The sequence below is a fragment of the Meleagris gallopavo genome, chromosome 8, assembly GCF_000146605.3.
Source record: "Meleagris gallopavo isolate NT-WF06-2002-E0010 breed Aviagen turkey brand Nicholas breeding stock chromosome 8, Turkey_5.1, whole genome shotgun sequence".
NCBI classification, from domain to species: Eukaryota; Metazoa; Chordata; class Aves; order Galliformes; family Phasianidae; genus Meleagris; species Meleagris gallopavo.
In genome coordinates this window covers 11,324,932-11,338,254 of record NC_015018.2, presented here as the reverse complement: position 1 = coordinate 11,338,254, position 13,323 = coordinate 11,324,932, and the positions used below count along the sequence as shown (strand labels likewise).

Below are 13,323 nucleotides of genomic sequence, written 5' to 3'. Positions count from 1 at the left end.
TTTCATTTTAAGAATGGTCTCCAAAGAGGCAGCACCTGGGGAGTACAAGTGTTTTTGTGCAGGACTTCTTAAATCAGTGAACTACGCAACGACCTGCAGTTCTTCAGAGAAGAAACAGTTTGTCTTTTGACAGTGGAAAATTTCACTTGGTTTAAAAGGAAGATCTCCCAAAACTCAATCTCAAGTCTGCTGAGGCACATCAGACTGAAACGCCCCAGGTTATTGGTAGAGAAAGCGTAGGTTTTTCCTTTAAGCTGCAGATAATCCATACTTCATCCTCTTCCACTGCGGTAGTGTTTGTACACCTTGTCCTAAGTGTGTGAGTGGTGATGCAGGTGGCGGTGTTCCTCTCTGCCTTATCCCTTCATTTCTCCAAGGGCTGTTGTGGATCAAGAGCGTGGCTCCTGTGTGAATCTAGTTTTGTATTAAAGATGATTGAAAACTGTTTGGCTCGCAGTGACTGAGATTTGAGAAACTGCCTTACTGTTACATTTTTTGTAATAAAAATTTTAATATAAAAAAAATGGCTTAAAATAAAAGCCACTGCCATTAGCAGTGAAAAATCCTCCATATCAAACTCGTCATATGTGGCTGTCTTAAATCTGATCACGCAGACTTCTGTCACCGTATGTGTTTCCTGGAAACAGAGCTCATCTGCTTCACTTCGTGATCCAGGCAGACAGGTGTGGAAGGATGCTCATATCACTAGTTCCTCTAAAGCATGTCCTCAGATTCGAGCTTTGTGTCTTGCCTGGAAACATAAGGCTCTAATGGACTGCAGAAGAGGATGACAGCTAATGCTAGGCTGGAAGCATGCGTGCAAGAGCTCTGAGGGAGGAGCGTGGCTCAGCCCTTGGTCTCTTTTTTCAGTAGCTGCTCTGGGATGTTACAGCGGCTGTTAAAGTAATTGCACTCCTGGCTCGGTACTCAAAACCAGCCTGGCAAAGGGTCAGCTGCTAGAGGAGCCTTTTGTCAGGGAGGGTAAATACTTGTGTTTCCTGACGGGAAGTCAAACACCCAGTTCTGAACGGTTCTGGGGAAGGGAGGACACATCAGACTGTCATAGAATCATTACGGTTGGAAAAGACCTCTAAGATCATCTAGTCCAATCGTCCACCTACCACCAGCAATCCAGGAGGCAGCACTGACACGTAGGATGCTCAGGCTGATCGCTTCCATAGCTGGGACTTTTCCCACAGTTCATACACCTCAGCTGTTCCCGTGCTTCTCTAAAAACAGTGGAGCTTGAACTTAATTTGCAGTCATCAGGAAGCTGGGGAAAATCAATGAGTAAATAACTAAAACGTAGCAAGGGCTGATGACAAGCCCTACTGCTGTCTGTGGAGCGGAGCCTTGTGCTGCTGACAGAACCCTTGGCTGCAACCCGGGAACTGCCCTCGCTTCTCTATGCAGCCCAAGGACTGAGGTGTTGCCCTTCCTTTGCCCAGCGCTGACAGCATGGCCATGGCGGGGTGACACCACCCACCCAGCAGGGATGCTGGGACAGGGGCAGAGCCTACCACCCATCCTGCAAGCTGGGACTCAGGGCTGTCCTCGAGGGACACAGATGTTTCATCACACAGCTGCATGGATAACCAGTGACTCATCTGGCTCCCAAGTCAGGTTTTGACCCAGCCACCATTAAGCACGAACTTTAACCTCGGGCTGCCGGCTCCCCTGCCTCAAGCTGTGCTTCAACACCAGCACCTCACCCCCAAAAGGTGCAGTCCCCCCCGTGCTTCATCACAACCCCAGCAGAGTACTAAGGTAAGGCCCTGGCCAAGCCCACCCACAGGCCCTTGCCCACTCAGCGCTCCCCACCACCAAGCTGCAGCACTGCCAGCACTGACTGTGCCATTAGGAGCAATGACTCATCCCCGCCCCGGGCTGCTCTATATTTGAGCATTACAGTGTCAGAAATGAATGCATGGCGTTTGGAGCTGCTCATCCCGAGGTCAGGATGAGGTTCAGAACCCAGCTGTCAGAGTTCACCACCGCCCATACCCCCTCATATGGAGAGAGAAGCTGGCAGAGGCAGGGGGCATCTGCAGCCTCATTTGGAGGAGGGGGGGAAGGCGGCTTACCCCATGCAGGGCAGAGCAACCGCCACGTTCTGGGGCAGCAGCTCAGGGCTGCTTTTTCATTCACAGGCCTTTGCTTCGGCGTAAGCGATAAACCAGCAGGGAAGCTTCTTTCCCTGGCCCCGCACACTGCCAGCTGCTCCCCAGCCCTGTCCAACTTTCCTAAAAAATCCTGATCGATTTTGCAAGTGGCGCTGGCTTCATGCTCGCTGCCCAGAGCCTCCAGCCTGCACGTCCTGCACAGCACAGTGCACACAGCTCATGCACTAGGCGCTGCATCGTGCATCTCTTGCCACCCTGCCAGTGTTCTTCCTTTGTTTGTCTGCACTGGGTGCCCAAGTGCCTGGGAACAGGCCCCAGAAGGCAGCAGCTGGTTCCAGCTCTGCACTGCTCAGCAAGGGACAGAACAACTGCCTGCTCTTCCCTCCACTGACCTGTACTGGCAGCCCAGACATGGCGGTGGTCCCTCCTTATCCCATAGCTGGAGCACAGGGCAGGAAAAGTCCCGGGCAGGGTGCTGGAGGGCTTTGGCTCTTAGGCATGGGGCTGAGCCTCCTGAAAAACAACGTGTCAGGATTTGCACTTATGTTCGCTATGCATCTGAAAAGTCAACAGCCTGGCTCCCCTTCACTCCAGAGAGCCTCTGGCAGTGCAGTGCCAGAAAAGAAGTCGTCACTGGAGCAGTTGCTGGTGCCTGCACTGCAGGGCAGTCTGCAGAGTGTATGTGTCTGAGCTGGACACATCCAGAGCTTCCCAAGCGGAGCCATTTCTCTTCCCTTTATCAGTGGTTTGCACTGTCTATTGCTGTTGGTTTGTTTGGTTGTTTTCTTTTAATGAGTAACTTCAAACCCCCCCATGGCCACATGTGTCCCACAGCATTAGGATCAGCAGTGCCTCATGGGAGCATGCTGCTATTGCGGAGCAGGGAAGGTTGGAGGCAGACACTCCCCACCCCGCAGGCAGCAGCAGGGCATGGTGGGCAACGAAAGGCTTCCTGGTGGGCAAGCAGCCCCTGCTCAGCCTGTAGGAAGGGCCTTTTTGGGGAACCCTATCACAGTAGCCAATCCCCTTGCGATGTGATAACTGGGCCGGTTCCAGTGGGATTGTGCAAATGCAAACCTGGTATTCCTTTATGAGCCCAAACCCCGTGGTGCACTTTGCACTCTGATTGCTGTGACCTCATCCCAGTCCCTCAGCAGTGTTTAAAGTTCGGGGCAGCAGGGTGCTCACCTCCTCCCACGCACACAGCTTGCTCCCGTTGCTCCCTGCCCACACATCAGCGTGCACGAGGGCGCGGGGCCTGCGGCCGGGCTGCAGGATGCGGCTGCTCCTGGAGGCAGCGGTTCTGTGCCTGACCCTGTGCCTGGGGCACGGCACCGAGGAAACCACGCAGGAGAACACCGCCCAAACCTCCTACACAGAGTCCTACTTTCCAGAGTGGGGCATCGGGGCCATCCGGGACAGCTTCGAGACGGTTAACAGCTACTTTGACTCCTTCTTGGAACTGCTCGGGGGGAAAAATGGCGTTTGCCAATACAGGTGTCGATACGGTAAGTGAGGGGTGTCCCACATGGGGGACATGGGGCAGAGCACTGTGTCTGGGGACAGCTTCAATTGCTCCAATAGGCACTGCCTGTCTGTTCTGCACAGGAGCTGTTGGGGTGGGCAGCAAGGCCATTAGCAAAATCGGCCTGGCTACACATTGCACACATTGCTCTATGCCAGTGACAGATACGTTCTACTACTTTCCTAATCTGATGCTGATGGAGCCCTCAGAGACACGCTGCTACCCCACGTCCCCACACAGCTTTTCTCTCCCTGCTCTTTTGTTCCCTGACACTCACAGCTCTCCTTCCCTGAGACCACAGCCTCTTGCACCCGTAACCAAACCCCTGCCCTGCTCAGCACAGATGGGTCACTACATGAGTCATGGCTGCACTGCTGGTTCCAGCACAGGGGACCCTTACCCCCTCATCCCTCTAAACGAGAGCAGCCTGCTCAGTGCCAGGCATAACAGAACAAGATGAGAGGATGTAGGAAGAGCAGCCCTGAGGCAGGACGGGTTGGTGGTGCCACTGGTAGCCATAATCTCAGCAACCTTCGGAGTGGGTTATTCAGCAGCTGCAGGTTGGCTAATAGCAAGGGTTGGAGGAGGGGAGATAACAGGAAAGTAAACGGGACCCATGTCACCATGGAGGAACCTTTAGTACTCAAGGCGGAACAAGGCAGTGGTGCTCGCCTTGGACTTTGAGAGATTTACCAAAAAGGAAGAGCTCAATTTGTTGTGGGGGCAGTCAAAGAAGGCGGCAGATCAGGGACAACAGGCAAAGGCAGCCTGGAGGTGCGCAGGTGACAGAGCCACGGGGCTGTGGCACATCCCTGGGGTGGACACAGAGCGCTGGATAGGCCTCGGCAGGAGTAGCCATCAGCAGGATAGCAACCAGCTTCATAGAATCATGAAATCATTCAGGTTGGAAGAGCCCTCTCAACTCACTCAGCATACCCCCACCTGCCCACGTTCCTCAGTGCCTCATCTCTGTGGTTCTGGAACACCTCCAGGGATGGTGACCCCACCAGCCCCCTGAGCAGCCTGTTCCAATGCACTACCGCTCTATGGGATAAGTTTTTCTTAACATCCAACGTGATGTTTGGGAACAGCAGGAACCGCATCCTGCTGCCAGCTTCCCGTGTTTGTCTAGGAGAGAGCCCAGCCCTCTGTTACCTGCCCGTCCAGCGAAGCCCACCAGCCACTTTCCTCCCAGTTTCATCCCACATTCCTAGTGACTGCCTGAGCAAGGTGCCTGTGAGCACTGTTTTCATCCCTTCTTGCCTTAAGCATTCCAGTTTACAGACACGGACTCTACGCTTTGGAGATATCCTCCCAGCTCAGTTTCTGTCCACACACATCCCACTTCTTCTAGGAAGTGGGCTGCACACTATGTCTCCTTGAGCTGTGTGGGCCCATCTGCAATGTTCCCCAGCCCAATGGAAACACCTCCTGAGCCCACAGTGGGGAAGACATTGGGAGAAATACAGATGTTATAGTATGCTGAGGCCAAGGAAGGGAAGTTGGGTGATAAAGCTCGCTTCAGGGAGGCTCATGACTCACCATTGTCAAGTTCCAGAGAAGTCATTGCTCTCAGGCCGTGGCTTTCCCTGTCCTGGCCCCACTGCCCCGGTCCTGTGCAAAGGCCTGCCCATTCCTCTGGAACATCCTACTTCGTATCAGAGAAACACTTTACCTTGAAAGGAAAACAACAAGCACTTCTTTAGTACTGTTTTTCTCCTCTCCTGAACAACTATTAAGCACTAGCAGAAGGAGCAATTCTCAAACACTGCTCACATGCTTCCATGGGTCCCTCTGCCCCCCCCGGACTACTTGCCCATGCTGGACTCTAGTTCATGCAGTCGGAGGAGATGCAGGAAGGATCTCAAACCAGTGAGTCTAAATGCCTGTGCCCTGAAGAATGAATGCCAACCATCTGTATTGCCTTGCTGCTGAATCAGGGCCTGATTGCTCTTTTTCCAGCCAAGGAATAAAATAGGTGCATTCCACTTTTTCATTTCAGACAAGGAATGCTGATAATTGCTTATTTTGCCACGATAAAGGTCAGGACTCACCTGTAATTGACACATCCATCTTCAGCCGAGCACAAAGCACTGGCTGTTCTGGTTGCTAGATTGGATTTATCAGCACCTGGTGAGGTCAGAAAACAAACAACATGACAGATTACTCCTTTAAATCAGGAAATTTTGTTTATACAAGTATTTGCTGGAAAATATCTCCCCCTTACTATGAAACCTCTTAAGCATCTTGGGGGGAACAGTGTCCTGAACAGGGAGTAAATCCCTGAATAACTTCTCCAGGCTGTCTAGGAGGGTCACAGTGTGGACTCCAGGACCATCTATTCACTGAGAAATGTATTCCCTTCCCCTGCCCCACTGTACCAGCACTGCAGTGCCTGAGAACTGCATGGCCAGAGATCTCCTCTAGCCAGCTGGCTCTTCTCCAGTCCCTTGGTACAGCTATGGCAGCCTGCAGATATTAAAATGTATCAGGGAAACTCACTTCCCATTAGCAGCTCGACCTCAGTTCTCTATGATGCCAATGAGGCCGTGCCCTGAAATATATCCTCTACAGAAGAAGCTTTCTCAGCAGGGCTGCGTGGCAAGTGATGAAACACAGCTGGCAGGACTCACCTCGTCCCCTCCCCATCACAGACGTGCCTATAGGAGTGGCAAGCAGTAAGTGATATCAATCACAGAGTTGCTGTGTGTAGAATGAGGATCACTTGTAAATGGTGCCTTGCTTTGTTTTGTTTTCCTGAGTTACAAAACAAGCTGTGGGAGAGAGGTTAAGCGTGGTGTCTTGGACTTTATCTAGCTGAGAAGGAGTTCAGAAAGGTGCACTTGACAAATGATTAAGCTCAATTTGTCAGAGAGGAGGAGGTGGCTTTCCTAGAGGGGCTCATCTTGAGCACTTTAGTTGATTCCACAGTACTCACAAGATATTTCAGTTCAGCCACCTGTGTAAGACATCATAATAGCTGTAGCTTGAGCTTATTGAAGATTTTCTCTGGAAACAGTTATTTCCATATCCAAAAATAGCCCTGCTCCTGCTCTGCCTTCTTACCCCATAACTGACAACGTGCTGCAGGAACATAACTTATTGCCAATATTACAAGCAAGTCATTAAAATTTCTTCTCATCCTGCAAAATCCACCTTGAACTGTGTGAACTTGCCTCTGCTTCATTCCTCAGTTTGGGTTGAACTCTGAGTCCTAGCTCTTGGTCCCTTCCAAAACTGTACTTGGGCTGTGAAATGCATCCAGAGAGCAGTCCTCCTCTCACTGTATTGCCTGCGAGTTTTGGGTTATAAGATTCAGTCTATCCATAGACACAATCCCTTCTCTCTGTAGCATAACCATCAAAATAGTGTAATGTGTTTCAAACTCAGAAATTATCTTCTGCCAGCATACCTCAATGGACTTAAGTTATGCGTTGGTGCAAAGGCAATCTTGTAATGGCAGTGTGCTGTGACCAACTGATTGGTGTTCTTTCACTACTCTTAACTCAGTTCTACCTGCTCAGAACAACAATGCTTTCTGCACTAGAAAACTATTAGGAGCAGGAACTAGATCTGGCCTTTTTGAAGGGGACAAAAAGGGGACACAATAGCACTGAGAAATACCTCCCCAGACAAACACCACTGCCTGCTGAGAATATCAGCAGGAGCGCTTTATCTCAGCCTGCAGACAGCTAAATCCCTGAAGCCTACTGCATTTGTGTAGGGCTGGAGAAAGCTGCCTACTGACATCCCACAGCCAGACAGTGTTTTGGTTTGCTATTTATCGCAAGCCTGTTGTTTAAACAAAACCACTCAGGCAGTTTTTAATTTAGAAGGTGCTGGGAGTGCTCCCACATATGACCTTCTGAAGCATTCTGCTGTGAGGCCTTTCCAAGAACATAACAGACTTATGGCTGTATTGATGGCAGGTAATTCAGGTACTGTGGAAGAAAAAAGGGGAAAAGTATCTGAAATGGTTATCAGTGCTGACAAGAAGAAAACAGAGGAAATGGAGCTTAAAAGAACAGCATATCACCAAACACAGGGCCCAAGATGAGCCAAGAATGGCTCTGCATTGGTCCGTAGCTCACTTCCCTGACACTGGGGACAGAGAGGAGTTTTCTGGAGGAATTAAGAATGCAGCTGGATGGCCCCAGCTGCAGCACGGAGGTTTTGCTCAGCAAAACCCCACTCTGTGAAGAGGGACTCACCCATGGCTAAGAGCTGGGGAGAGTCGCAGAGCTCTTTGGTACAGCCTTTGGGAAGATCAGTGTTCTTCATGTTTTTCCTTTCTTCCTCAGGGAAGGCTCCGATGCCAAGACCTCACTACAAGCCCCAAGAACCAAATGGCTGCAGCTCCTATTTTCTGGGGCTCAAGGTACCCCAAAGTGTATGTACTGTTCCTAACAAATGAAATTCTCTTCTCACAGCTAACCATCTCTAAGCAGCTAATGATGTGGGGGAGGGACAACGCTTAGCTGTGCTGCATGCTGCCAGTGCCATGCTTCTCTCCCAGCTGTGGAGAAGGGAGTACCAGTGGGTTGTGCTGGGGATGAGCTGTCTGCCAGGACTGCCAGGAGACATGGCTGGCTGCTGACAGCAGGCAAGGAGAAGGCATCAGCCCAAGCATAGCCCCATTTATTGTCAGTCAGGGAAGCATTAAACCTCAGCTGCTAATGGAAGAGAAGCAGGAATCATGTAAGCAGAAATTAGGCTTATGAAGGCCTGACCTGTTGCTCTGTAGGTACTGAAAGATTCCTGAGCAGATTAGCGCTACAAGAAGAAAAGGGCTGGCCAAGCAGAGCATCAGCGCGGAAAAAAAGGAAAAAGAAAAAAAAAAAGTGATATTATCAGTTCTCTGCCTTTAGGACAGGAAACACCCAACACTGGGCAGCTTGGGGTCTATGCTAATTGAGCATTAACGTAATGCACAAACAGCAATGGCCGAATGTATTATCTTCGCCTGGCCCTTTGTCCTTCCCATGCTTTTTGCCTCTCTTGTGCACTGAAATAAACCTGTAGGCTTTAATACTGCATCTTCTCACCATTTTAAAGGCAATTAATGAAATAATATTGGAATCACCAGGAAGAGCTCTCCCAGGAGGCTGTTAGAGCAGGAATTACTATTCAGCCAGTGCATTACTGCTGCCCATGAAGCAGCAATTAGACAGATTCCTGCTCTGAAAAACCCTCCCTTTAAAGCCCATTTTTCATGTTAGATTAGTTCCTTAAACCATGTTTCATTGCAAACCTTGTGGGCATTTCTGCGGTACCACCTCCTTAGGCAGTCATGAGCACTGAACGCAATGAAGAAAAGACACATCTCCTAAATAAATACTGCATGAGGAAGGCTGAAAAGAGGCAGAATTTCTAACCAGCTAATGAGTCCCATCCCTCTAGGAGACAGACTTGCCCCACCAACCCAGTTATTAGCTAAGCTCAGGTTTCCTCCAAGCGAGCTGTATTTGTGCTTGGTCCCATAAACACATCTGTAAGAAGCAAGGCATTGATAACCCTTATAGATGATTTACTAGGCCAAGAAGCAGGCTGTGCAAAAACGAAGAAAGAGAAATGGAGACTTTGCTATACCTCTGGTTTGGGGGCACAGAGCTGTAAATTCTCAGCCACTTGTAGCTGTGCGATTTTGAGGCCAGGAAGCAGCCAAGAGATGCTCCTTTTCTTTCTTTTCCTAGCTAGACTTGGGTATCCCTGCCATGACGAAGTGCTGCAACCAGCTGGACGTTTGTTATGACACCTGTGGGGCCAACAAATACCGCTGCGATGCCAAGTTCCGCTGGTGCCTCCATTCCATCTGCTCTGATCTCAAGCGCAGCCTTGGCTTTGTCTCCAAGGTGGAAGGTAGGCTCCCCAGCTACATCCCCCAAGTAGAGAACAAGTGGTGGCAGGGAAGGGAGGGTGTGTGCAGGGAGACACCTCTTTACCAAATGAAGCAGAAATCTGCAGGAGGGAGCAGGGTGTCTGCCCAGTAGTGTCAAAGATGGGCCAGAGCTGAGGGAGACCACACACTCCTGCCCCAGGAATGGACATCTGAAGTCATTTAACTCTGGACATGCTAGGAAAGATGTGTGGAAAGGAGAAGAAGGAAACCAAAAACCCCTAGAAGCAATTCTTTAATCCTTGGATGCTCTCCCTGAGAGTTCAGACCAAAAAGTCTTCCAGAGCCTGCGAGCCATGCACTCAAACCTGTACATGGCCAAGGGTCAATGAATTGAAGAACCAGGGACTGGGCTCTGGTTCACAGATAAAAGATGACAATGGCACTACAGATAGCACCACTGAGCCACAATCTCAAAAGACCTTATATTAACCTGTTGATCTGACAAGGGCTGTTTTAGGGGAAAGATAGGGGCACACTGTTGCAGGCACAGCATGCTGGCGCTGTACCTTCCAAATACCTGCAAAGATTAGTTCATAGTGGCTATAAACAGCTGTAAGGAGAGGCAGCTGGGAGAAACAGTGCTGCCAATGTCTAGTGGGAAATCTGCTGGGTACACAGCACTAGTTGCAGTGCTGCAAGTGATCCCCCAAGCAGAAAAGCCTGAGAGATGTGGCTGGCAGGGGGGGGAAGAGAAGACTCCCCACTTTTGCTGAAGGTAAGTTCTGGATTTGTACAAATACAATACCCAGAGAGAAACAGTCCACGTTCCCAACTGCAATACCACAGGACTCAGCGCAGGGCTCAGCCTGCCAACGCCCTACAGAGCCCACTCCTGACGTGCCTGATCTCTTCCTTCCCCACAGCCTGCGAGTCTGTTGCAGACACAGTGTTCAATGCTGTCTGGACCCTGGGCTGCCGGCCCTTCATGAACAGCCAGCGGAGCGCCTGCATTTGCAGCGAGGAAGAGCGAGATGAGCTATGAAGCAGAGCAGATCCCCCTGGCCTCCACGAGCCCCTGCCAACGCTCCCTCTCACACACGGCGCTTCATCTCAGTGACTTCCAGCGGCCCTCTGGCCAAGCATGGGACACGGGGACCTCGGCCAAGCAACACTCATCGGCTGCAGCTTTGGAGCAGAAGGCAGGAAAAGGGGAGGCAGCCTGTGCAAGTAGGGCAGCGATGCCTGCTGTCCTCCGCAGCTGCAGGTACACTGCCCTATCCCTTTCCAGCTCTATCAGAATGATCTGATGCCAATTTTCTCCGCGGACTGATCTGGAAAGGCAAGCAGGATACAGTGCTGGTTATAAACAAGGGGCTTTACTTGTTTGTTTGCCACTCTGCTAGCTTCCCCTGCCCCTTAACTTTCTCATTTGCAGTGCGAGGCATTAGGCTTCTGCAGCCTCTGACAATCTCAGCCTGTGGCCACACTATTTACGTTTTTCCATCTCTGGAGACTGAAGGAGAGGAGTGATTTGCTCTCAGTGCGATGCTCACACGTACCCCTCACATTTTCTATTCTGTCAATACACACTCTGACTACCCTGCTTATTTAACACTTGGTGGATCCTGAAACAATGTAAAACACCCAGGGGTTTGGGAACATGAGAAGGACTCGGCCTGTTTGTGATACTGGTGTGTTTCATATCTGGGCAGAAGAGGACCAAACCCCATCACATCTCAGATGTGCAAAGCACTAATCCACAGCTACTCTTACACACCTACAGCACTCTCACGTGTTCTCAGGAGAGGAAGCTGCTTTTTTTCTTCAGTGACATCCAGACTGTATCATTTAATTATTTTCTTCCTGTATCTTCTTTTCCTTTTGGATCTCTGTTAACACTAAATGGCTGAGTACCCATCTCCATCTTTCACACAAAGGACACACAACGCTCACAGTTGCCTTGGATGAGATTTTCCAAACCCTGGAGGCTTATCTGTCAGATGGCAGGGCTTACTTGCTATCTTGGTGGGGGCAGAGACACTGCCAGCTGAGAGCAGTCATCTCAGAAGGCATTCTTTTAAACATGGTTAACACTTCCATCTGCTATTGGGAGCTTTTATTGTGTGTAAAATGAGAATTTAAGGTGGTATGCAGAATTTCATCAACATATAACATTTGCAGACCTTTTTCAACTGTGTTTCTTGCTGAAAGGAAGTTGCTAGTGGGTGTGCATGCCATGACACGAAAATTCTTCAGTTTCCTGCAAACACACTTAAGGCTACGTTCTTCCAGCTGTCACAGGAAAGTTAAGGCTACAGAAGGTAATATAACAAGAATAGAAAGTCTGTTTTCATTATCTTTCTTCTAGTTTGTGTTTAAATGGGTGTGTGGAGCTATAAATTATTTAAGCCCTGTATTCCTATTCTTGCAAGTCATCTTTGCTTTATAGTGAACAGCAGTGAAAATCACGTGGTTCCAAATAGCCTGCAACAACAAGAGTTCAAGGTACAAAAACAGGGAATTGGAAGTGATAGCTTAAGGTGCACTGAGATGTCTTCCATAGAGGAGGACCTTCATTTACAGTTGCAGTGTCAGTTGCAATGACATCCTTTCCTGGCTGTGCTAATGCCAGTGGAGAGTGAATACTGCACTGCCAAGTTTCACTGCAGTATGTGTCTATCAGAGCACAAAGCTGGACACACTAATTTGCCATCTAAGAAACATATTCTTTTGGCTAGTAAGGGGAAGGAAAAATTTCTCATTCCAAACTCTTCCCAAATGTTGCATTTCATAGGTGAAATCATGCCTGTTGCCAGTTCTAAATGTTAGCACACTCTTATGATTAAATGACACAATTTAAATAACACATCTTGTCTAAGCTCAGTAGCCCGATAACAGATTAAAGCAGGGCAAGCAACTGATAACTGACAGTGACATGCACTGGAGGATTCCAAAGGTTCTGAACAAAATCTCTGTCCACACACTGACACTTCGGAGACACCGCTAACGTAAATAATTCTTCCGTGCTTTCAAACTGCCATTCCTACCAAAACAACTCAGACTGCTGCTGGTGGGGAGCTACTAAAGAAGCACATTTTTCACTACAAAGGTAAGCTGTGGGAATATGAAAAAAAGCCACGAGCAGCTCAACAGGAAAACTCGAAACTTCAAGTGGTAGCAGTGACTCAAGGATAGAAATGGTGCATGAACTATAGTAAAATGTCTGCAGCTGAACAAATAATGGCTTCCCCTCCATGCCGCTCCTGCTCCTCAGCAGTGTGTGCAGCCACTGCAACATGGGACTCTGCAGCTCAGTACCCAAAGCTTGGGTCATCTTTGTTTCTACTCTGAACAGGACAAAGACGCTGTGCTTACCTGGAGGCTTCCTGTTGGCTTCGTGCTTTGACAGGATTACTTCAGCTCCTACTAATGTTTGAGCTGGTTGATCAGCGTGCTCTCTTCCAGCAGCAGTGCCTCAAACAGCAATCTCTGCATCTCCACAGAACACACAAACACGGACCGGGATGGCAGGTACTGGGTGGCTCCTCCTGCACATCTACCATTCTGATTTTCATTTCATCTGAGAATGCAGCGACATCAGCCAGAAAGTCAGCCCCATGTGGCAGGCAGCACTGACACTGCTTGGACTTGGAACCACACTTAGCAGTGCCCAAGGGCCCTCAGGAGCACCGGTGCGGTGCCTTCCACACGCTCAGTGCCTGCTTCTGTAATGCGGTTGTTTCTGCTCCGTGGCATGGGTGATTAAATTAAATAGAAGAACAAATCCCTTGGCTCTTATGTGAGTCTGGCCTTTGATTTCACATCTGAGATGTAAA

At 49.6% G+C, this 13,323-nt stretch overlaps 1 protein-coding gene and 1 long non-coding RNA gene across 3 annotated transcripts; one reads left to right on the top strand and one right to left on the bottom strand.

The window, feature by feature from the left end:
- Positions 1-636: 636 nt before the first annotated feature.
- Positions 637-5,936, bottom strand: LOC104911937. Its single transcript, XR_794281.3, has 4 exons — positions 5,703-5,936; positions 5,191-5,323; positions 2,516-2,636; positions 637-1,273 (listed from the first exon to the last, which is right to left on the bottom strand). It is a non-coding gene; the product is annotated as an uncharacterized LOC104911937 (long non-coding RNA).
- Positions 3,285-11,674, top strand: PLA2G12B (phospholipase A2 group XIIB). Of its 2 annotated transcripts, none has more exons than XM_010714324.3 (4): positions 3,285-3,631; positions 7,950-8,026; positions 9,342-9,507; positions 10,411-11,674. In XM_010714324.3, exons 1-4 carry the CDS (start codon positions 3,400-3,402, stop codon positions 10,527-10,529), a joined length of 594 nt encoding a protein of 197 aa, XP_010712626.1. In that variant the 5' UTR covers positions 3,285-3,399; the 3' UTR covers positions 10,530-11,674. The 2 variants fall into 2 exon arrangements, with proteins under 2 accessions (XP_010712626.1, XP_003207967.1); XM_003207919.4 differs by having other exon boundaries at positions 3,287-3,631; positions 7,950-8,038.
- Positions 11,675-13,323: the final 1,649 nt, after the last annotated feature.

Bases quoted from the DNA above. Each gene is read 5' to 3' on its own strand.
- PLA2G12B (XM_003207919.4), top strand. From the start codon at position 3,400: ATGCGGCTGCTCCTGGAGGCAGCGGTTCTGTGCCTGACCCTGTGCCTG. The intron at 3,632-7,949 runs GTAAGTGAGGGG...TTTCTTCCTCAG, and splicing joins CCAATACAGGTGTCGATACG to GGAAGGCTCCGATGCCAAGA. The intron at 9,508-10,410 runs GTAGGCTCCCCA...CCTTCCCCACAG, and splicing joins CTTTGTCTCCAAGGTGGAAG to CCTGCGAGTCTGTTGCAGAC.